General features: G+C 43.9%; 1 protein-coding gene across 3 annotated transcripts in view; it reads left to right on the top strand.

Annotated features, from left to right (window-relative positions):
* SERINC5 (serine incorporator 5) overlaps positions 1–24,360 on the top strand; it is an 87,710-nt gene that overhangs the window by 41,027 nt on the left and 22,323 nt on the right. For all 3 annotated transcript variants that reach the window (XM_010949248.3, XM_045512321.2, XM_074360312.1), the window contains exons 3-5: positions 17,699–17,877; positions 18,358–18,440; positions 19,892–19,985. In XM_010949248.3, coding sequence (XP_010947550.1) covers positions 17,699–17,877; positions 18,358–18,440; positions 19,892–19,985 — 356 coding nt within the window. The remainder of the gene's footprint in view (positions 1–17,698; positions 17,878–18,357; positions 18,441–19,891; positions 19,986–24,360) is intronic.

Here is a 24,360-nt window from a genome sequence, read left to right as displayed (position 1 = left end):
CGTCTGATGCTTTTGGTGGAGAGGATTGTGCGTGTTGGCTTAGCCTTGTTGACAGCTGTTCCTGATGAGATGTGTGGTCTTTTCTTACAGACTTCGGTACTTTTCCCTTGTCCTAAGGATGGCTGCCAGTATCTCAAGCAGCAGCTGTCACGTACTTAACGTGGCCTGTATGGGAAGTGTGGTAAAGCCTAGATAGTCCCACCAATAACGAGGAGTGGGCTCTAGGGCGACTTGTACTTTTCAGGACATGTCACTTGTAGGGTGGTTGTCTCCAGGGATGGGGGTGGATTTCCATCCATTTCTGGGGCAAAGGTAGGCCAGGTATATGTGATGCTAAGAGACACATATGGGACCTTTTTCTGGAATTTCCCCACAGTAGGCCTGATTACGAGAGGATGTGTTGGGGGTTCTAAGGGAGCCAAATACATAACACCATACTTCCCCTCCCAGGTTCTGAACAAAAGGGCAGAAAAGACTCCAGTGTCAGCTAGTAGATGCCAGATATCCCCCATAAAGCTCATGTAAGACAGTGTGACTTGTATCTGTAAGGAGGTGGGCTTCCTGCTGGTGAACCCCAAAATGAGTCAAACTTAACCCACCTGGGGAGCCCATCTGGGCCAGGGAACAACTGCCTCTGAGGGGGCACAGTTTACAGGGAAGAGCTGCAGGTGTGTTCTCTGGGGGCCGCGCCTGCTTGGAGGGAGCGGGGGAGAAGAAAGGCTCACCAGCCAAGCCCCACTTACCCTGCAGACCTATTGCTCGGCGCTGAATCTTCCCGGGGTCCAGCAGAGCGAGGACGGGAGAGGCTGGGCCAGTGCCTGTCTGGAACCATGGAGGTGGCATCACAGGGAGCAGCTCCCGAGGAAGTGTTTATTCTCCCCAACCTTATGCCAAAACTGCAGATAATTTTAATTACATTCAAGGGCTTCAGAACAACCCTTTTCTTAGAAGCATTTGTTATATTCTTATCCCTAGTTAAAGTAGGTCCTTTGACGCTTTCTGCTGGATAATGCTTTTATAACTGCAGTTGTATCGTCTGGAATGTACTGGAACTACTGTCAAAAGTTGTGAAAATTAGATTCTCCTCTGATTGCTTTAAATAGTGGGTCTCTGCTCAGTAAGGCCCTGCAGTGGGAGCTTTGGGGCTTTCAAACTTGTGAGAAAAGGAGCTTATAACCTCAGGAGTCAGTTGTAAAATCTTCCAAGGCATAAAACCAGGTGGAAATTCAGTGCCACGTGAGAGGACACATGAAGTGCTGTGGAAATAGAGTCAGGGAGAGCAAGAGTGGAGGCTGCCTCATTCATCTGCACCAGGCTCTAGTCCCTCTCTGTGGCGTTTCCCACCCGTTCTCTTCCTCTTGCAATGGTTTAATCTCGAGTGTTTGTGACATACAAGTGCCATACAATCTTGGGACATACAGTCTTGTATGTTTGTCACAAGAAGTTTGAGAGGAGAGATACTGAAAGGGTAGATTTTAACTCTTATTCTGAAGGTCTGCTTAATCTCCCATTTACTATCTTAGCTTTTCAGGCAACTTTATGTTCTCTTTTTAAATTCAGGAGGCATTGGCATAAGGACCCAGTGTGTCCTTGTGATAGGAACTGCCAGTGTGTCCAGGTGTCTGTGGTGCTCTTGAGAAACTGTCAGTCTCCGTAGAATTAGGCCTTGGATCCCAGAAACGCAGTCTAAACTACAAATAGATAGTATCTTTTAGAGGTGAATATATTAGAAACATTACTGGCGTAAAGATAATTTGGGAATTGCAGGACATATTTTAGGATATGACTTTTAGGAAAAGTAATAATTTTTGTAACTATTAGTAATAATAATAATTTTAACATTTGAATACCATCCAAGTAACCTGCCTCATGAAATAGTCCCTTACAACTCCAGCCAGTGTCTATGATTTCTGATTGTTCATAGAATATTTAAGAAACAAAATATGTTTAAAAATACAAAGAAAGAAAAACAGAAGGTGTTGACTGGTATTGGTAGAGAAGGCTTCATGGAAGAAGTGACTTGTGTGATAATAATGAGTATTTCAGTTGCTAAGATCTGTTGAATGATACCCTGTGCCAGGTTTTATGCTGAGCATTTTACCTGTATCATCTCAGTTCATCACTGCTGTGCTCACCTGAGCAAAAGTTACTGCCATTATCTCTGCTCTACAGATGAGGAAACCAAGACACTGTCATTTAAGTCATTCAGACCCTTGCCCAGGTCTCCAGCTGTAAGTGGTGGAGCTGGGATTTGAATCCAGGCTGATTGTGTTCTTTGTGGCTAGGCTCTGTAGGTAGAGAAAAGGGAGAAGAACCAGGACAATGCAGGTGTAGGACAGAGAGGACACGCGGGTAACTAAAGTGCTCGTATCTTGCAGGAGTTGCAGTGCTAAGATGAAGTGTATGGCCATGGTTGATGGCAAACGGGGAGCCTTGATAGAGTCTTGAGTAGGAGGAGGAGGCTGTTGTCACAGAAACAGGCAGAGATGTGTAGGGAGCTGAGCCCAGCAGTGGTGCGTGTGCAGTGTGATTTGGGGTCAGAGCAGAGGGAGGGAGGAGTGGGGAGGGGCAACCTTGATGCCTCACAGAGGCTCTTCTGAGTGTTTCTATGCCTGTCTCCTGAACGTACTTATTTGAAAATGGTTTGGCTGGACTTCCTGCATAGGGAACAAGGCCCCTGTGGGTGAAACCAATCCTTTTCCATCTCTGGGACCTCTGAGGGGGCCAGCCAGCTGGTCACAAAGTCAGCTTGTTTCACAGCCTATAGAATAGAGGCTGACATCACCCTCAGGCCATGCTGGAGGGTGGGCGCTGAAAGGTCCCCTTGTGGGGAGCACACTGGGCTTCTGCTGTGGTCCCCTCCTCTTTCTTGGCCTGTGGAAATGTCTGAGGCTGTGATGGGGAGAGGAGGAAGCAGGCCTCGTTGTAATGACCGGGAAGGGAGTGTGTGATTGCCTGCCCGCCGCATTCTCGCCTTCGGCGCAGCGGGCTGGGCTCTGTGCAGAGCACGCGGGCTTTGGTGTGTGGCCGAGAACACAAGGGCAGCCCCTTTCAGTTATTTTCGGTTTTGGCCTTGGCCTCAGAGTGTGGCCTGTGTTTAAGTTTGAGCGAGAGGGAACCGCAAAGAGCTGCCGGGCCAGGCTTCGTCCTGCCTCTCTCACTGGGGAGACCGCTCTCCCGGGGGGACTTGGGCTCTGCTGTGCTGGCTGAATGGGGTGTGCTTTCTGTCTTCTCCCCCGGAGCATTTTCCCGTTCCAGCCATTTTGTTACAGGTCATTCTCTGTCAGTCACTGTGTAATTCATGCAGGAACAGTCTTGAGATGTTTAATGCCTGCGGAGATTAAAAATCCATTTTAGAATGTATAACAACAACTAAAAAATTGGGGGAGAGAGTTAAGCTTCCTGCTGGCACCTCTGAATCAAGATGTAACGTCTGTTTGGAGGCTGATTACGACACTTGGGGTTTGTGCACCTTGGGAAGCTGCATGGGCATTTTGGGAGAGAGGAGAAAGGAAGGTTCTTGTCCCTGTGGAATAGGGGGGTCCCCTTAGACTAATCGTTCATTGGAAAAGGGAGGACCCGTGACCTACGTGACCCTCAGGCCTTCCCTGCCAGCCGTGTGCCAAACCAAGGGAGGATGAGCCCTAAAGGTTCCTAAGCTGGAGTATCTTAGATCCATTTTCCTCACCCCGTGTTCCACTTGGTCCCCAGGCTGCTCTGATTCATTGACACGAGAGGTAGGTAGTGCCGGAGATGACTGGATCTTTGCATTTTACTTTCTTTCCGAATTAAAACATATCTTCCACATTGTAGAAGACTAATGTTTGTGGTGGTGTTGTAGTGTGTTTATTTGTTTGAAATTTAAATTTTGAAGAATTATGTCTTGTATGGAGATGAGAATCTACTACGGTTTTTATTCCTTCGTTTGTTTTGCTTTATACGTTATTTTCTGCTGATGGGTTTGGGTCATTTTTCCTTTGAGTTAGTAGTAATGCGGAAATGGCACTGCTCCTATGATTGGATGAAAAGAGCTTTTCGGTTCTTTTCAGCACAGGGTGATACTATCGCAGGGCAGAGCAGGCTTCAAAGGAACGTTGGCTGAGATCTGACATGACCCAGACATCAGCAGGGCTCAGGACTGTAGTTTTCTCAGTGTCTTAAAAGCAGCTCCTGATTTCACTTCATTCTCTGCCTCTATGTGATGAAAGCCAGCGCTTGATGGTTAGAACCCCTGACCGTGCCTCCCACCCCACCCATTAGCCAGTGCCACACCCAGAGATTTCAGGTGTGCCTGGAAATCTCCTAGCCCAGGAATTGTTATGTTGGCTTATAGGCTCTTGTTTGGCCAGCAGATTTTTGTTTGTTTGTTTAGTGTGGATCTGGCTGCCTTTAGAAGGGGCTAGCATGCTGCACCTCTCCACAGGCCCCATCACTGGACATTTACTTACATCACGTCTCATACATGCACCCTTCTTGTCCCCAGGAAAGGCATTTGGATTTGCAACTCCTGAAGTAGCCTAAACTCTTTGAGTTCACGAGTTTCTGAAAAGGCTGTAAATGTTGAAATGGACGCCAGGCTTCTCTGCCTGCAGCCATTACGGTGGGCAGTGTGGAGGTGACCCTGTGTGCTAGATTGATCTCCATGCAAATCTACATGCACAGTGCCAGGCAGGGACCCAAGAAGCCCTTCCCTGCCATAACTAGTCTACCCTTTGCATGCTGGAATCTGGCATCTTTATCCAAGTAACTGTTTAGAAATTGTCCTGATGAGGTTGATCCGCTGAGCTCAGTGCATGACCACTCAGTTTCAGGACTAATGTGGGGTGGAGGTAGGACACTGAATGGGACCTTCGTCCGGCCCCTCCAGTTACAGTCCCAAGTTACAGTCATCACCTCCCCATTTTAAAAAAATCATAAGTATGTATTCAAATCATGATTTCTACAGTTATGGTGAAGTCCGGAATTTGCCAGGGAAGGGGAGTGGGGTTGGATGCTGAGGCTGCCAACTGGATTTAAGCCCTTGGAACAGAAGTAGCAGGATAGACTTAAAGGATTTTCTCTATTGATTCAGAAAATCCAGTCTCTCTCAACACATTCCCTAGAGGTGATACATATTGTCTTTGGTCTGTACTTCTCAGCCATTTTCACTGTTCATTAGAAGGAGAAGGAGATGTGGTAAAGGGAAATTCACGTATATTAGTGGTATTAACATAAGATTACATGGAAGTAGATGGATGAACATGAAATAAAGGAAGGACTATTTATAGCCGGCTCACTGGGAGACCACATCCACATCTCGTTATCCTTCCCAGGAATGAGGTGGTCGTCTCTTGACCTGAGCCCTCCTTCGCCAGCTTTCCCCCGGCAGAGCATTCATTTCTGGCCTTGGTTGTTCCTAAATGTGTGTCTGCTGGTTGGGGGACACTTTTCTCAGGACAGCACCAGGGACCCAGACAGATCCATTCTCCCACTTTTTTCTAGACCCAGTGCTGACCACATAATTTCCGCAGGCAGGTCATAAAAGGATTGGGTTTCCACTCTGCATTCCAGGCAGTCCTGATTCAACCCCACCAGGCTCCCTGATGTCATGTTCCAGTTGTCATGTTTGGACTTAGATGGTCCCAGTGTCACCAGCTTCATATGTTCACTTCCCTCGGACTTCTTTCTCCAGGTAACTAATCCCACGGGTGACTTGAGGATGCTGTTTGCTACTTGTATTTCTCCCAGACGATACTCCATTTTCAAATTCTGGAGTCACCAAAGTGCAGCACTATAGATAAACACAGAAGATAACTTTCCTTAGAAACAACTTAGATTTCAAAACGCTCTCCTGAGTACACCCTGCAGTCAGTTCACAGTGATGTTTAACCGTGCTTCAGTAGTTCCTGGAGTTGCCAGAGCTTTGATCCAGTATGTTAAGAGGTGCTGAAATTTGGTAGATGAGCTACTTTACTTTTTGTTTTTAACCTTCAGTGTTAGGAATTTGAAAGCATTAGAGTAAGTTTTGTTTTGGGGAAAGCTGTCCCATTCCTGTGCTAGTCATGGGGGATTAAAAAAAAAAAGAAGAAACGGTTACTAGTTAAAGGATCTGGTTAAACAGATAAGAAATGGAAAAAAGGATGCAGACCCCGTTGATGATAAGTGTTCCGCCCAGTGAAGAGACGGTAGATACCGTGAGGTGTGAAGTGTTAGGCAGAGAAAATATTGCTCTTTTTAGAGTATAATTTGAATAAAATGATTTTAAGGGGAAGAATCTTAAGTCTAATTCTAACCAACCCACTCATTTGACAGATGAGAGGATGTGGCCCAGGGCAGTGAGGTGGCTTGTCCAAGGCCGTGACACCAGGTGGAGCTGGGACTAGGACCTAGGACTGCTGGCGCCCTGGCCAGTGGGTGCCTCTCCTGCCTGTCCGCTGGGTTTGGTTGTTGCTCAGATGTTTATGGAAGTAACAGGAGAAGCCTTAGCAAAACCCTCCCTCTTGATTCCTGCTCTTTGCCTGGACTAGGTGGTGAGGGAGAAGTAGTCCTTCTGGAAACAGTACCGCCTCGGGCCCTCAGAGGCTGTCTTAGCTTATCTTCCTCACCTGCCTCCTTCCTGCTGTGAAAGCCAGAAGCTGGGCCCCAGGGATGGCGGTTAGTCTGAGGTAGAAAATAGGGGCAACCGCAAATTTCGTCTTAATTTATTTGGTGGTTTTGCATGTGGAATAGAACCCACCCTTCAAGTTGTGTTTGGTGTGACCATCTTTTCAAAGTAAACAAATAGCAGCAACAAAAAATATTCCACTTTGATCCCAAACACCATGTAGTTCGTCCCAGCATAGATGGCAGGTATTCCTGCTGAAGCTGGAAAGTCTGGCTCTGGTTTGGATTTAGGTTTTTGCTGCTTGAATGTTAGGAGAACTGTGGACCTGAGACCTGCCTCAGGTGTTGCTACAGGGCACTGAAGTTCTGTAGAGTAGAACTCCCCATCCTTAGCTGGCGTTGTATGTTTTTGTGTTAGAACAAGTGTCGAATTATAAAAATTCCTGACCCAGTTCTTTGATTCTGGAGTGTTGTTTTTAATCCAGCTGAGACAGAATGCTTTTCAAAAGTTCTCTTTCTGAGCAGCAGATGGTTTGTATTGTTGTTGTACATTTTATGTGTCAGTGTATCAGTGAGCACCTCTCTGAGGTTAAAGGTGGGTCTGGGCCATTGAACTTCAAGTTCTCTGTAGAACACAGAGGGAAAAGTCTCACTGTGGCCTAATCAGAGTTTCCCTGGGGGGAGCCGGCAGTGAGATTTTACCTCTTAAATCTTCTGGGTCCCCTCCTCTCCAAGTTGGGATGACTCTGGGGCCACAGGTTTCCAAACAGTTCTATCTTAGATCTAAATTTCATCCTATACTCCAGACGTAATACCATGTGGGAAAAACACAGTCCCTGCAGCTGTCCCTTGTCCCATGGCTTCTCTTCTCGCTCAGGCCTCCGCTTCCTACACACAGTGAATGCGGGGGAAAATGACAGTGGGAAATACTTTTGTTCTGCAGGCAGTGATTTGAACTAATGTAAACCCTGCTGAGAGCCTTTCTGAGTCTGAACCAGAGACAAAGAGGTTTGATCCTCGTCCAGTAGTAATGAGCTTGCCAGGAGCCAGAAAACAAGAAACAATAGTTATTGTCCTGGGTCTGGAGGATCTGCGACCCAGAAGCTTTTGTGGGGCGTCAGATGTTAATGGGATCTCCGTTTCAGAATCCCTCCGACTGTAGGAGGGGGACAGTGATAAGATGCGAGAACTGAAGTTCTCCTAACCCTTTTTTCTGTCATCATCGAAAGCGTCTGTTAAGCAACTATCCGTAGACGGGGCCTTGGAGCACTCCGCAGATAAAAGGGACAGTTGGAAACAGTTCTGTCGCTGTAAAAACGGGGCAGGAGGGCACAGACAAGTGGCACAACAACAGTAGCCTCCAGTTGCTGGGAGCAGGAAACATAAATACCGTGAATAGTTGAGTCTTGATACTTGATAATAGAGTTTAAAAGGGTGATCGTGATACTTGGTTAGACTGTAGTCATGTAACTTACCCCTCCCTCCTTTCCTGCCTGTGCAAGGGCCCAGCACTGTGCGAGGTGCAGGGGATGTGGATGTGAGTAACATGTGGTTGTCCTTAGAGACCCGGGCCCCAGGCAGTGAGTGGATACAGAAGGAGCCGCCAGCATTAGGCTGCTGTGCTTGTGGTTGTGTTTGAAAGTTAAAAATATGTGAAGTCCATTAGCAACTCTCAGACAGTGGTGTCCGCGTAGCTTTGCCTTCTGTTAACCTTTGGGGTCACACTGGAGCTCAGGAATGCCTTCTCCCCTCCCTTATCAGAGGCCTGGGAGCTGAGGTGAGGTAGGAGGTTTGTAAGAGGGAATGAGTGCCTTGCCCTCTACAGCAGCGTTGAGCTTAATCACAAAGGGGCTTGGGTATTTTAGGGGTGTGGTTTTTAATTTTCAGTGTGACTGTTTCTACAGCCTTAAAATTAAGTCTAAAATTATCCCTTGACATGCTGACTTTCATCTGTGTGGGCTTTATTTTTGGCTCTGGGGACTGTGTTTGCATAACAGATGTGAAGACTTTTCTATGATGAGGGCTTCTGACCCACAGAGAAAAGCATTGAACTCACAGACACGTCCTTCTCCAGCCCTCTGCCACCTCCTCCGCAAAGCTTTTTTTTTTCCTTGCAGGCAGATAAATTAAAATACTTAATCTGCAGCTCTAACACTGACATATGGGAGATGGGCGATTTAATTCACTTAAAGCACAAGTTCCATTTTGGGACAGTGCACTGGAGAAGGCAGGAAACTCAGAAGAGTCCAAATGAGCTGGTTGGGTCTCCATTGTCCTTTGGCTTTTGATCTGTAGAGTAGGTCATCACCAGCTGAGGCGGTTCTGCACAGCCCCCTCGGCTCTCCTTCCTGGTAGTCCTGGAGCAGGCGAACTGTCCCTGTGAAGCGCCAGCTAGTAAACACTTTGCACTTTGAGGGCCGTGTTGGTCTGTAGCAGCTACTCATCTCTGCGGCCAAAACAACATGCCGACAAAAGAGTATGGCTATGTCACAATAAAACTTTATTTACACAAACAGGAGCTAGCTGGATTTGACCCACAGGCTGTCGTTTGCTCTGCTGGCACTTGTTAGACCTTGGTGGCCCAATGCATGTCGTAGGCAGTTACTGTCCCCTTATCTCTACAGGGGAAACTTCAGTGGCCTAAACTTTGTGCTGAGGGTGTCGGAGCTCCTGATGGAGCTGCAGATAGCTGGACTGTGGGAGCCACATACTGGATTGACCAAGCAAGAACAATGGAGCAGTAAATTTAGTGTGACACCTTTAGCACTATTATGTCTTACTCTTTCTGGCCTTTTGAAATGCGTCATAAATCATCACAGGTAAAAATAATTTGCATTTGCATATAATATGTCACCTCTATATTCCAGGTTCACACATTCAAGAAGTTGGCTGATTGAGGGCTCACTTAGGCCATAAACACATTTTCCCACTGTTAAGTGGTCTGACTAGAAAGCTCTGCCTGTTTAGACATTTAGTCCACTTTATAGAATCTCCAGCATCTCTGTGTTCCAGAGAGAACTTTCAGTGGCCCCTGTTCCTCTCAGGGCAGCATGGACTCCTCCATCGGACCTGTGTTCTGGGGAAGTGGGGTGTGTTGGGGGGTTGTGGGGCAACAACCATATTTCCCATTTGAAACAAAGTCCAGATCTCCAGAGCTGCGGTTTTTCTCTCTGGGGTTAGACATGGATTTGTTTTCTGGACTCAGAGGGCCCCCTCCCCACTCCACCCCCCTCGATTATGGGGGCCAGTATTTACCGTTTAAGACCCTCAGAAGCGGGGATGCTCACCCTGGAGGCGGGGCAGCAGAGACTTCCTGGCCTGGGTGGGTGTGTGGCAGCTCTGTCGGTACCGCTCTTCCTCTTTTCTCTCCCTGTTAACCCCAACCCTAGAGTTTTCAGAAGCTCTCCCTGGGGAGAGTCAGGCATGATATGTCTATTAAAATTGAAAACGTATCAATTTTTATGACCCAATACTGCACCTTCTGGGTATCTATTCTCCTTAATGCTCTGCATGTGGATAGATGCACAATTTGGACGCCATCCATTGCACATTGTTTATAATAGTGAAAACTCAGAAACAATGTAATTGTCACTAGTGTCACAGAAACTAAGTTATGATTGGTCTGGGTTGTGGATTTCTGTCTAGTAGTTAAAAAGGATGCAAACAGATTTATGTGTTGAACATACAATAATCTGTACAACATAATGAGTGGGGAGTAACACAGCAAAGGGTCAGGAAGGTTACACAAGAAACTGCAATGGTGGTTCCCTCTGGGAAGCAGCCAGGTTAGGGCTGAAGTAATGATGGTCAAGGGGATTCAGTTATCTGCATCTTTTTTTTTCTTAAGTGAAGTGTAGTTGATTTACAATGTCATGTTAGTTTCTGGTGTACAGCAAAGTGTGTGTGTCTGTATATGTATATACACATATACATAATACTTTTTCATATTCTTTTCTGTTATAGTTTATTACAAAATTCAAGATATTGAATATAGTTCACTGTGCTATACAGTAGGACCTTGTTGTTTATCTATTTTATATATAGTAGTTAGTATCTACTAATCCCAAACTCCTCTAATTTATCCCTCCCAATCCCCATTTCTCCTTTGGTAATAACTAAGTTTGTTTTCAACATCTGTGTGTTTGTTTCTTTGTTGTAATTTACATTTTCTTGGGTAAGAAGAATATAATTATATATTGCTTGTATAACTGTAAGTAAATACATTTTGGAATGATCCTTGGACTCTTCTGTTTGCAGTTAGATTTCTTGCAAATGGAGGCAAAAGGCCTGCTGGGTTCACTTCCTGCCCCATACCCAGCCCCCCTGACTGTCTCCTCTCCTCGCCTGCCTACAGCCATCTGTTTGGCTTCTGCCCCTAACCCTGCTCCAGAGAATATTCTGATCTCTGCCTCCAATGACTCTTTATTGCCAAATCCAATGTTATTTCTGAATCCTCATCACTTTGGTGGTATTTGACACTGCTGACCACACTCTGCTTCTTGAAAGCCCTCCTCAGCTCTTCTCTGGTTCTGTACCTTTTCAGTGTCTTCCTCCCCTTCCCCCTTCTTCCCAGCCCCTGGGAAGTGTCCTGGGCACCTCTGTCTCCTTCTCCCTCCTTCACCCACATTCCTCTCCACATGAGTTTATTTACTCTACTGAAAGCCTCCTTCCATCTCTGCTGGTCACTTACCTTATCTCTAGACCTGCTGTCTTTCTGGAGCACCGCACCCTTGCCTGGCCATCTGCCCACACTTCCCTGTGATAATGGCAACCTAGCATTAAGTGAATTACTCCCCACCCTGAAACTGCTCTCCTGTGATCCCTACCCACTGCTGGGCCGCCATCTTACCAGCTGCCAAGCTGGAAACTGGGAATCTTAGTCCTGGGTTCCTCTGCCTTTACTCATAGGCCACATCAGCACACAGGTCCTGCCTGCTCCCTGGCCCCCAAGCCCCACTGCTTTTGCCTCTTTGAAGAGTTCTATGAGTTTTTGCTGGAATTCTTATTTCTCCTTCAAGATCAGTAACTCTTGTGGTTCTTGTTTGTACATTCTGCCTCTGTTATTACCTAATTCTCTAAGCAGATTGACGTTAGCTGGTCCTGTTGCCTCAAAACCATCCTCTGTACCCAGAAAACAGATTGAGGCTCGGAGGCAGAGTTTGGGGAAGAGTAGAAAAGAACAGCTTCATTGCTATGCCAGACGAAGGGGAGTCACAGCAGACTCGTGCCTTAGAGACTGTGAGTCTGTCTTGGGGTTGAGGTCTTGAGGTTTATAGAAAGACTGGAAGGAACAGAAAAGGTGACCACAATCAGGGCCTTCTACAGGGCGCTGCTACATTCCTCTGAACCTCGATGACTCATGGAGAAACTGTCCATGGAGGGTCTGTCTGCTCTTCTGAGATTATTGGCCCATTACCTCCTTCCTGGTTAAAGCTGTTGGATGTAAGGGGAAAGTTTGGCGGGGGGGGGGGGTGTTTAGCACAAAAGCAGTAAGAGAGAGAAAACAAACTGCAGGATTTCTTAGAAAGAATCAGCAGTTCTAGCCTCAGGGAAGGTAGTTCCATTCCTGCTCCTTCCGTCCCTGTTCCCTTCTGTGGAACAGCCCTTCAAACCATCATTAGTCAGTTCTCTGACAGTATCTTGTTCTCAGATTGAAAGGTTATTACTTAAAGTTTGACTGGAGTTCTTTTCTAACTGTCTAATCATATTTGTGGCGGTTTGATCCTGATGAAATGCTCGTGGTGGAGGAGGAGCTGTGAGCACTAGTGTCCAAGATTCTGAGGAGTTACTATTTGGGGACGTTTAGTTCCTGATTGCAGAGGTGGCGGGGTCAAATGAAACCAGGCTCGGTGGAATTTTTGTCCCCCTTAAGGCTTTTAATAATGACACAATACAGACTTTTCTCTTAAAAATCCTTAGAAACTTGGACAAAAAGAAAGTGAGTACTGATTGATACTGTTTTTTAAAATAGCCCCCACATCCCAAAAAGGGCCTCAAAGGTTACAATTGACTGAAAATGAGCCTTGGTTGCCTGGAGACTGATTCTAGGGGAGGATGGAACTGATTTTAGCTTTCCTTCTCCATTTCTCAGCTCCTGTCCATTGGTGGGTAACATAGACATCCCTGCCGTGGACACTGGAATTATTCCACAGAGGAAAATAATTGTCTTAGAAAGCTTGAAAATAATTGGAATATTAGAAAAGGGAGAGGCTCTCAATTCTGAAACTGGAATTTGTTTCAAGTAAGAGGTATTAAACAGAACCTGCAGATCTGGTTCTTCTAGTTTGATATTACTCATGCTGAGCTGCCCAAAGCCTTCTTGGCTGCTGGGTTTCATTCAGTGCCCTCAAAATTTGATGCAATGAAATGTAAGATTCATTATCTTTGCTAATATGCCATTTTCTCATTTCTCCCAAATAATACTTTAATATTATAGGGGCACGACTCTCCTTTTCCTCTTCTGCATTTATTTCTGTAAGAACCACACCCGAAAGTCTGTACTTTATTTCTAAGTTTACAGCATCTGGGCCCCAGGCCATCTAGACCTGTTGACTTTTCATTAACTCTTCTGTTGTTTCTTTACATTTATTTGCCTGGGAATGAAATTATTTTGGTGGGTGGTATAGCTAGCATCTCTCTTTTATAGGGAAAATTGTATGGATTTTCTAGCTTCCACCTCTTTGAGCTTAATACTGGTGTTGATAGTTTGAAATGTCTTCCCTGGTTTGGAAGTTCAGATGTATTTTCTCTCAGGTGGTGACTAGGTCTCTGAAAGACAGGTAGTGGGTACTGTTTTTTTAGAACTCAGTTCTTAAACAGGCATACCTGGTTTTATTGCACTTTGCAGATACTACATTTTTTACAAATTGAAGGTTTGTGATAGCCCTGCACTGACCAAGTCTATCCGTACCATTTTCTGAACAGTATTTGCTTACTTCACGTCTCTGTCACATTTTGGTAATTCTTGCAATATTTCACCCTTTTTCATTCATACTATAGTTGTTATGTCATTTGTGATCAGTGATCTTTGATGTTATTAACGTGACTCACTGAAGGCTCAGATGATGGTTAGACTTTTTGAGCAATACAGTATTTTTAAATTAAGGTATTTACAGTGTTTCCTACACATAATGCTGATGCACCCTTAATAGACTGCAGTATAGTGTGAACATGAGTTTTATGTGCACCGGGAAACCAAAAAATTGGTGTGACTTGCTATATTGTTATACTTGCTTTATTGTGGTGGTCTGGAACCAAACCTGCGATATCTCTGAAGTCTGCCTATATGATGTGCCAGGTAAGGATTCACCTTATTGAAAGTTACCTGGTACAGTTGTCCCTTGGTATCCATGGGAGATTGGTTCCAGGACCCTCTCAGATACCAAAATCCACCAGCACTCAATTCCCATATATAAAATGGTGTTGTGTATAATTTACACACCTACTCTTACATGCTTTAAATCATCTCTAGATTACTTATACCTAATACAGTATAAATGCTATGTAAATACTTGCTGGTGCGTGGCAAGTTCAGGTTTCACTTTTTGGAACTAAATGAAAAAAATTTTTAAAATATTTTCCATCTGTGGTTGGTTAAATCTGGGAATGTGAAACTGGCAGATATGGAGGTCTGACTGTATCTTTCAATATGAATCCTTTGGTAAAGTGAATAGAGCATCTACTGAATTCTAAGATGTTCATCTCTCCTCATGTTTAAACCAGAATGTATCAGCCAGTCAAGGGTTCATGAAATGTGCCTGGCTTCTCCCCCAAGAGTTCTTTTTATAAACTAGGTAGTACCTTAGAACTAAGGAAGCTTAATGGCTACTTTGGATTTAGGAGCTCTGATGAGCACTTTGTACAAGGAGTAACTGATGTAATTCTCAGGACAACTTCATGAGGTGGAAGGCAGTATTATTTCGTTGTACAGATAGGGAAATCGAGGCTCAGGAAGGGTGTATAATTTGCCCAAGTTGTTAGTGGAGTTAAGATTGGAAGTCCAATGAGCTGTTTCTTCTTCCTGATAACTTGTGGCTTTGAGTTTGGTTGCTTGAGGAATGGGAGGAAACCCTTTGCCCTCAGGTCTGTACAGAACCAACACAGATGCTGTGTCCTTGGATGCCCAGAGCCAGACTTAGAGGCAACACCCTTAGCAAGCCCGTCCCCTTCACCCCACAGTGTGGAATCTGTGTGTGATGTCTGTTTTCTTTTTCCAAAGCTGGGATGGAGCTTGGAACAGCAAATATTTAATCAGAGCAAATTCCACTTGCTAAATCCTGCCAGCTTGTTCAACTCAGAGGCTCTTTGCCTAAAAATATTCACCACTTACTGAAGGTTTTAAATGAGTAAGTCACCCACAGAGCATAAAGCAGGTCTTAGTATTTGAAGCAGGAGTTGTTTGCCTACTTTTATTTTGAATTAAAGATGCAATGCCACCTACTCACCTTTCCATGAGCCTAAGGGCCTCTGGCAGTAGACAGGTTGGAGGGGATTTGTGGGGGTGTCGGGGGAGGGGTGCAGGCCTGCTGGCATCAGCATTCTCCCTGAGCTGGATTTGAGAAGAAGGCGGGGAGAGAAGTGGGTGTGGGGTAGGGAGGCAGAAAAGAGCCTGACCTTGAAAGATGGGCCAGTGTAGATGAAAAGGTGCTGATGTGCATGTGTTATAGTAGGGTGTTGGGGACGTTGGGGGCAATGTGCGTCGTGAATTAGCTTTGCTGATAGAATGGAAGAGAGAAGAGAGGGAAGAAAAGAGTTGAATGAGTTTTATAGAGCAATAAACCCCAGGTGAACAGAACAGAGTAAGTGAGGTGGCCTGGTGCCTCCATGAATATGGCTTGGACAGTAAAGCAATATTACCTCCTTGTTACTGATACCACTCATACAGGTGCAGCTTTTGTTTCCCACTAGAGGCTCTGAAATGTTCACTTTGTGTGGGGTCCCTCTTTACTTCAGTATATGAAGATTTTAACCATGTGAGTTTGCTCACTCACTGTGAAACACAGCGAAAAATTCAGACTCCTTCAGAAAGAAAGCCCTTGCTGGCTTCTCTCATTACCTGTGGCGTGGGGGTGGGGGAAGGGCGCTTCCTGTATCCTGTATCCTAATTGCTGTTCTGAAGCAATTTCCAGACCAGACATTCTCACTGGGATGCTCCGGTGCTTCCAGTCCTGTATGTTAAAAACAAGCTCCTGATCTGTTCTTTCACTTCCACCCTTTGTCCTCTGCTAGCTCTACTCCCCCTCCACCCCAAACAGCTTTTTAAAAAGCAGTTAAGTGCAGAAGAGAACAACCCCCGCCTCCCCAGTCCTTCACTTTCTCATCATCCCTGCAGTCCTACCAATTATGATCTCTACCCACAGAATTTCTGTTTTTCTCTGCCACTGCTTTACCTTCTTCATCTATAATCTGGACTAATAATCCAGTAGCCTTCTAATTTATCCTCCTGCCTCAAACCTGTCCCCTTTCTGGTATGGCCTCCACTTCGCAGCCAGAGGCATTCCAACTTAAAGAGTGGTTTCCCCTTGCTTACAGGATGGGAGCCAGACTTTAGCATGCCATATACCTGGCCCTTCCCAACAAGACCCTGCCTTTTAAGCTTCATCTCTTGCCAAGGAATACTTTTTTAGCATAAGTATGTCCCATGCAATATTAGTGCAAGTATGTCCCAAACATTGTATGGGACATAGTTATATTAAAAAATTAGTTATTATTTATACAAAATTAAATTTTAAGAAGACACTCTGTGCTTTATCTGGCTTGGTATTTTATCTACTTGGTCAAAAAGATAGCAGTATGTCTCTTTATGCAACTACATCTTGTTCTAATGTGAAAAAATGGCAGTTGCACAAACTTGCTGAATGCAAAATGTATGGTGTTTCTTTATGAAATCTTTTATACCTGTTCTTGAAAATGGAGGCGTTGTAATACAGTCTCAGTATTAATGCATTTTTGCCTGAGACGCTAATTTGGAAAAACGTGTTTGAGATTCAGGTGCAGTAATCATTGCGGATCTTTTCTGAGGGAAGGAAATCCTCATCGAGGAAGATGGACTCCAATTAAATTTAGTCTTCTATGTATGGAAATCTTAACCTCAGTTATTATTGTTTCTTTAGAATCTTTTCTGGAGAAGAAACTAAATGCTTCAATTTTAACTCTAGCTTTGTGTCATTTTTCTCTAAGTGTTTTTTGTTTTTGTCTTGTAAATAATGGCTATAATACGATTTTAAACTTATTTTCTGTTCTGAAGAGTGTTCAACTTTGATATTGATAAGCAGCAAGTTTTATTTTTTTAACCACTGACTAAATCTTTATTTTTCTGACATTAATAGAAATGTGCTGTTTATTCTCATTCTGTAAGATTTTAATTATTCTGATGATGTAAATAGGTTTTGCATTGAAACCTTCTAATTGGACTAGAATAAACCGTTATCAACATTTATCAGAAAATTAAGATGCATAAATAAAGAGCTCCAGTGGATCAAGAAAAAATCCAATTAACAACTAGTTTACAGAGAAAAATAAAATGGCTGTAACTTTAAGAAAAGATATGGACCTTACTAGTAGTTAGGAAGATGGGCATTGAAACAAGATAGGTTTTTTTATCTTTAAATCTTGGGTGGTTCAGGTTGGAAATGTGAGCTGTCTCAGATGTTACTGGTGGGATATAAACACAGCCTTTAAGAGTATAATTTAACTTTATCTCTTGAAATTTTAAAATGTAGATACTACTTTGACCCATTGATTTCATTTCTAAGGTCAGGAGTTTTTCGTATTTAAATAATAGCTTATGTGCAACTATTCTATATATTTATGCATTTCAAGAAAAATATACTTGTGTATTATAAGTATACTTTTAAAAAATTCTGATGCTGGATTTCAGAATTCATTAGGGGTAAGTGAAAGTGGAGTGTGGTATATTATGAGCGCTGCATCTTTTAAAAAGATTCAGAAAAAATTAAGAGAAAGGTCTTTGGAAGGGAGACTTTTTTCTCAGTCTTTGTTGGCCTCTGCATGTGGTGTATTTCGCATTGGGTTTTGACTTGTGGGCTGAAAGAACACTCCATGGCAGCCGCTCTTTATCCAGTTTTAACAGATGACTTTGTCTCTTTTTCCTCAGATCCCTTTCTTCGAAGACATTTGTAAAGGCATTAAAGCTGGCGACACCTGTGAGAAGCTGGTGGGGTATTCGGCAGTGTATAGAGTCTGTTTTGGGATGGCCTGTTTCTTCTTTCTCTTCTGCCTCCTGACCTTAAAAGTCAACAACAGTAAAAGTTGTAGGGCCTACATTCACAACGGGTAAGTCTTCGTGGGGACTGTTGCTCCTTTCCTTATGTTCAGAGCAGCATTCAAGGACCCTTCCTACTCGTCAGACCCTCTGACTGCTTCCTCTCTTTGAAAGTGTTGACCCTGATTTTAGGGAAGGTGGAACTTACACTTGTCACTGCACAGTGGCCTGAGAACTGGACTCCTATTTTAGCACCTGGTGCCATCGTGAGAAATGCAGGGGAGATAAGAGCTTTCGTGTACCAAGACCTTTTACCAGGTCACTTCCACCCCTGCAATGAAATGAAATAGTTTTGCACAATCAGAGGCCAGGCTGAGTCTGTCTAATTATGGGAAAAGGCAGCCTCCAGTCAGTTAATTACTTCCCCTCCATTTGGAGAGAACAGAATCGCAGATTGGCACGCTTACCTTCTAAGAGGTCTTTTGTCCTTCTTTGAATATCATTTAAATACATTTCCTCTTTTTTTTTTTTTTTTTTTTGTCTTTCTCCAGCTTTTGGTTCTTTAAACTTCTGCTGTTGGGGGCCATGTGCTCAGGAGCCTTCTTCATTCCAGATCAGGAGACCTTTCTGAATGGTACAAATTGGGTATTTGGGGGTATATCTATTTGGTTTTTACCCACTTTGTAAAATTGTTCAAAAGTGTAGTCCAAGGTACTTTTGATATTTAGAATTGCTGATCTTCTTGTGGCTTAAAAAAAATATGCCTCACCTGCCCTCACTTCACCCACCCCCTCTCCTCCCTGTCCCCCTCTCCCGCCTCTAACTCCTTCCCTCCCTGGCAAGGGGTGAGAAGACCTTTAGTTACTCTGCTGGCTGAACAGTTGAAATGATAAAGTTAAGGTTATTGGTTTAAAGGGGAAATGAGGCACTTAAAACTTGTTTGAAAACCAGTTTAGCACGTCAGCATCACCCAGGGAGACTTTATTCTTTCCGAGCTCCACATACAAACCCAGCGACACGGAACGCAGGGCTTCTTAGCAGCTTTAAATCTGCTGCAGCTCCAATGGGATCAGAAAGGCATGCTTCAGGCTATTTCTAAACTTACCTCACATCACATTTTGTAACACTGAATTATATGCCTTATTGATAGAACCTACCAGAATTATTGGATATGAAGCATTCCATCATAGCTGAAACAAGGGGCCCTTCTTCATATGAGCTAGAGAGGAAGAAAAAGCCTGAGTTTCACAGGTTTAAAACCCTGTTCAAACCCAAATGGATTCACTTTCCTAATTAAGATAGTGAAAATACTCACATTGTGAGTAAGGAGCAGCCCTAGTCCTCAAACATTCACATATCAGGGTCCAGCTAGTCTCTTAGGGTCATACTGGTTTTATATACTCCTTAAGAAAGTTGTATGCAAGTTGTCTTTTTACCTAAAATACTGTTAACTAGCCTTCTATTCCCCTCAGAGGTCCTTTTATGCATTAGAATCATATATTTAGAATGGGGCAGGACCTAGCAGTCAGCCCGCCAGCACAGCCCAGGCATTTTATAGACAGGCTGTAATCCAGAGAAGCAACGTGCTCATCCAAGGTTAGAGCATCTTTGTGGCTGAGCCAGAAGTAGAACCTGAGTCATTGGCCCCCAGTTTGAACCTCGTTTCCTCACTGGTGGGTCTCTACCCAATAAAATTTGAATCCTTGGTTTTTCTGGCAGTGTGTGTTTTTGCTTTAAAATTGTAGGTTGCTGTTGATTTTATGAATTACTGCATCTATTAAGATATCTGGCATTTATTTACAGCATGGAGGTGAAGCTTGGATGCTGTGGCATCAGACTGCTTGTGTTCACATCCTAGCCACACCCCTTTACTGTCTCTGGGACCTTGTCAACTTTTGTAGACTCTGTTTTTCTCATCTGTAAAGTGGGTATGATAGTAGCGCCACTTTGTCTGGTTGTGTGGGGATGAAATGTGTTACCAGTACCGTGAGCATGCGGTAATAATTACCTGTAGTCATTGCTCTTTTTTGAATTAAACACTGGGAATGATCACCTCATCTCCTTTTGAATGGTCTTCTTTTGCAGCCTGGCGCTATGTGGGAGCCGTCGGAGGCTTCCTCTTTCTAGGCATCCAGCTCCTCTTGCTTGTGGAGTTTGCGCATAAATGGAACAAGAACTGGTATGTGCCTTTATGGAAAGCTTCCCTGTGAACTCGCTCTCTGACTCAGAGAAAGTGCCTGCCTCGCAGACAGAGGCTCTGCTCCGAGTTGTACTGACAGGGGTTAGCAGCCTGCTTACACCAAAAACAATTTTGATGGCTCTCTCCCGTAATGCCTGCTCTTTGGGCCTCTGTGTTGACTCCTCTCTCATACTGTTTTTCTCTCCTTTCTGCCTTTGCTTCTTCCACTTGATTTCTTTTCACTTTTTGGCTCTTTTCCCCCCACACTCTCTCACTAGGGCTCTTTGTCAACCGGGGGTGTGACTTAACCACACTCAGCCCCCTCGCTGGCACCTTGCAGCCCCGGCTCTGTGCTTGTGTTAGTGGCTGAAAACTTGGTTAGACTTTCTCCTAAGCGCCCATCCTTAGGAGACTGAAAAAAGTGCTTTGAAGCTGAAGGTTCTCTTTCTGCAGAGAATGTGTGATGGAATAGTTCTCTCCTCTTTTCAAAAAATTTTTTATTCTTTTTCAACTGCCTAAGAGGGGAAGGACCCCTTCATTAGGAAGACCTGTTGTATTACCTTAGAAAGCCATCCAGACTTTTAGAAAAAATGTAGACTCGTTCTGAGTCTTTGAAAATAGAATTCATATCCCAGGATAAGTGGGAAATGCCAAACTATTAGTGGCTTGTCTTATTTCTTGCTGAGCCACCTTAAGGAAATGACGACTAGACAAGGGTCCAGTCACTTCAGTGCTAAGGCCAAATTGACTCTCTTTGTAATTCTGGGCAAAGCACTTAGCTGCTCTGTCTTACTATACTTATAAAATAGAAATGAAAATAACTGCCTGCTGTACCCAGTAAGGCTTTTGTTATTTTGTAGACCTTGTAGACATCATGTTTTTTTATACTGTCTGGGGGGGTAAATCAGAAAGTTCTATATGAATATGACTCATTTATTTTGGACAAAACAAAATATATTGTCCGCATTCTCTCAAAACACTTCTCATTCTGACTACATTCCTCAGCTTGGTAGTAGTAGTTGTCTTGGTTTGGTTTTTTTAAAGATCAAAGTATAAGATACATGAGTGAAAAGATAGCATCACTCATTTTATTATTTGGTAAATATTGGAGTAAGCACCCCAATGCTTACAGCCAGTTTTTAAAATATTTACAGTACATTGAATAGTCATACAGATAGCACTACAGGAGTGTTTTGATGTTTTTTTTTTCAAGTCTTAATCTCTACAATAATACAGATTTCTAAATCTGAGTTGTGCTCATGTATAAGCTATGGCATGCTGTCCTGCTTTTTGAGTCATCCTTGAAACCTAGTGATTTGTTTGGAGTTTCTACTAGATCTTGTTTTGAGGCAGCAAAGTTTTCCTAAAGATAAGCAAGATGGGTGACTGTAGTTTTATGTGACCATGTTTTCTCAGTCGTGCAGAAGAAATATGCACAGTAAGTTGGAGGTGCATTTTAATTAGATATCACTTTCCATTGGCAATTCTTAATGTTCTTGCACTCTGAAATTTTTACTAGACAAAAGAAATACGTCACCCTAAATCTTTTTCTAAAATTTTCACAAATCAACTTCGCATAAGGAACTTCATGGTAAAATATTAATATCTTTGATACTGCGTGCCTGATTTCCCATCAAATACTGTGTTCTCTTGAGAATTCTTGTGCTTCTTTATTCTGACCCTAATGTTTTGATTGATTCTGAAGCCATTTTCTGGGACTAATTATTGATGCCAACTTTTAACGGGCATTTTGGAAGAGTTTGGTTGCTTTAAAGACTTTCAGAAACCACCCACTAGGAATGACTCAAGAGCTTTGCAACAGTTGATTTTGCTGCTGTCTTGGCTTTGAGGCCAGTATCCCAACAAAATCCCTTTTGTCCACATACTCACAGTTGGTTGGTCTGCCTAAAATTAGGACTAAGCTAGGAAATGTACTAATATTGTTATTTTCATGTAAGTTCATCTGATTTAGTTTTTTTTGGTGTGCTTTGTGACAGAGATTATTACTTACAAGGTTAGTTTGAAAATGCAATATTCATCTCACTCTGCACGAAGCAACCAAAGTCTTCCTTCTCTTTTCCTTTCTTTTTTCTCTTTTTGTAAAGATCTTGAAAAGGAGGAGATCTCAAAGGCAGTAGGATAGAAAGGCCGTGAGCCTGGACACCAGGAGGCTGAAAGTTTTAATGCCTCTCACTGGCTGGCTGCTGTTTTACTTTAGGCATATGATTTGGCCGGTTGGAGCAAAAATTGATTCAAATTGGGTACCTTCCAATCTAGCAGATAGAAAGGAGCTCCAGGGAGCTGTGCAAAATAAAAAGACTTACAGGCAGAAGGGAGTGGGAGCAAGGAAGTTACACCATGCAAAAAGGTGGGCTGGATATTGTAAGATTACTTTCTTTTTCTTTAGTGGGTGGCAGAGGTCCATCAGTCAGATTACCTGACTAGTGCTGATCAGGAGATTCCTGAATGACTGGTTTAAGATTCAATTTCTGGGAGAGGTGAAGCTCTGAGTTGTGTTGGTTTAGTGACATGGGGCATAAGTGACTCCGTTTTGAACCTGTTGTCTGTTTTTTAACACTTTCTAGGTCAAATTTTGTGATTTGAAGTGTCAATTCTATATCAAAACTGAAATAACAAAAAGTAGATAGTATATTCAGGTGTTTCTAATGAAGACCCATTTTCTAGATTTTCTGGATTTTTACATTCACATTGTCGTTGGGCTTTGTTTACTCCTAACCCTCACCCCAAACCTGAGCCCAGCCACCTCTCCTAACCTGATAACCTGGTTGCTCCTGTGTCCATACACTCCACCCTGCTGCCTGGTCGTTTTCTAATCGTTCTAATCTCCATCCAAGTGATTCTCATTGAGCATCGATTCAGAATTTTTGGACTATTAACTGTGTGCCAGGCACGGAGAGTAGAAGGGTGAATAGTTCACAGCACTTATTTGGGATGTCTGTACAAGAAAGATGTCATCAGGAGGACCAGCTGAGTCTGGAGCAGCAGGAATAGCAGCCACTCTGCTAACACTGCTGCATCAGGTTACTTTCTTACACAGTTGACAGTTCTCCTCTAGTGTTCATTAAGCACCTGTTTTTTGCCAGGCACTCAGCAGTAGGAGAGCAGCAGTGAATGCAGCAATGTCCTGCCCTGTGGAGCTTACATTCTCCTGGGGAAGCGGGAGTGGGGTGGGGGATCAACTTATAATCAGGCAAGTAAGTTATAGGTTCAGTGGTGGAAAATGCTCTGGAGAAAAAGGAAGTGGGGTGTGGGAGCTGGGGAGAGCAGGGCAGGAAAAGGCTTTCATGGTAAGGTGTGAGGGAAACGAAGGAAGCTGGGCAGAGCCCGAGGCAGGACTGTGCTGGGCTTGTTTAAGGAGCAGAGGGACATCCACTACGGCTTGACCCCAGTGGTGAGAGAAGGGCACAGAGACAAAATCAGAGATGGCCCTGGGGCCATTGTGTGGGATGGAGGGGTGCTAAAGGGACAGAACCTGATGTGTATTTTAAGTTGCACAAGAGATTAGAAGGGGTCAGAGGTGCAAGTAGGGAGACCAGCGGGAGATGATCCAGTTGAGGGACGAGGTAGCTTGGAGCCAGATGGTCACAGCGGTAAGATTCTGATACAATCTGAAGTTGGAACCAGTGGAATCCTCTGCTGGTGATAGCATGGCGGTGAGGGATGTGAGCAGGGACAGAAACGTGGCAATCTCTGCAGTTCTTTTCTTATTTCCCCCCTCTCCCCAAACCCACTCCCAGTGAGAAGAGTAGAACTGCCATTTTCTGAGGTTGGGAAGATCATGGAAGAGCAGGTTTGGGGAGTGGAGGACTGACTTGGGAAGCTCATCTGGACCTGCACAGTTTGACATGCCAATTAAACCTCCAAGTGGGGATGTTAACAGCTGGATAATATGAGCCTGGAGTTGAGGGGAGAGATTAGGGTTGAAGATTTAACTTTGGCAATCTAAGCATAAATTGAATGGAAGAAAGACCTTCTCATACTAACAATTTGACCCAAAAGACGAGTGAAGAAACAGCTGGACCCCACCTACACACCGCTCAGCAGTGTTCACCTCTTTCTACTTAATTCATCCTCTCTCCCTGTCATCGATTACTGTCTGGCTCTTTCCTTTCTCTGTTCTCATTTTCTCTTTGTTTGTTTTCTGTACCTTCTTTGTTAGAATAACTCTGGTCATTGGAGCATCTGGCTTGGTTTCAGGAATATGATGGTCATTATCATTTTGGCCTTTCCTCCCTGTTTTGTTTGTCTCTGGCTACAGTAGCTTTTTCATCATTGAAACATTTTAGCTGGGTTGCTTGAACACTTTCCAGCTTTGTAAAGACATTAAGCAAGTTGCTGTCTCTGTGAAAGTTTG

This window comes from Camelus bactrianus, chromosome 3, assembly GCF_048773025.1.
Source record: "Camelus bactrianus isolate YW-2024 breed Bactrian camel chromosome 3, ASM4877302v1, whole genome shotgun sequence".
NCBI classification, from domain to species: Eukaryota; Metazoa; Chordata; class Mammalia; order Artiodactyla; family Camelidae; genus Camelus; species Camelus bactrianus.
This window is presented reverse-complemented; position numbering and strand designations above follow the sequence as displayed.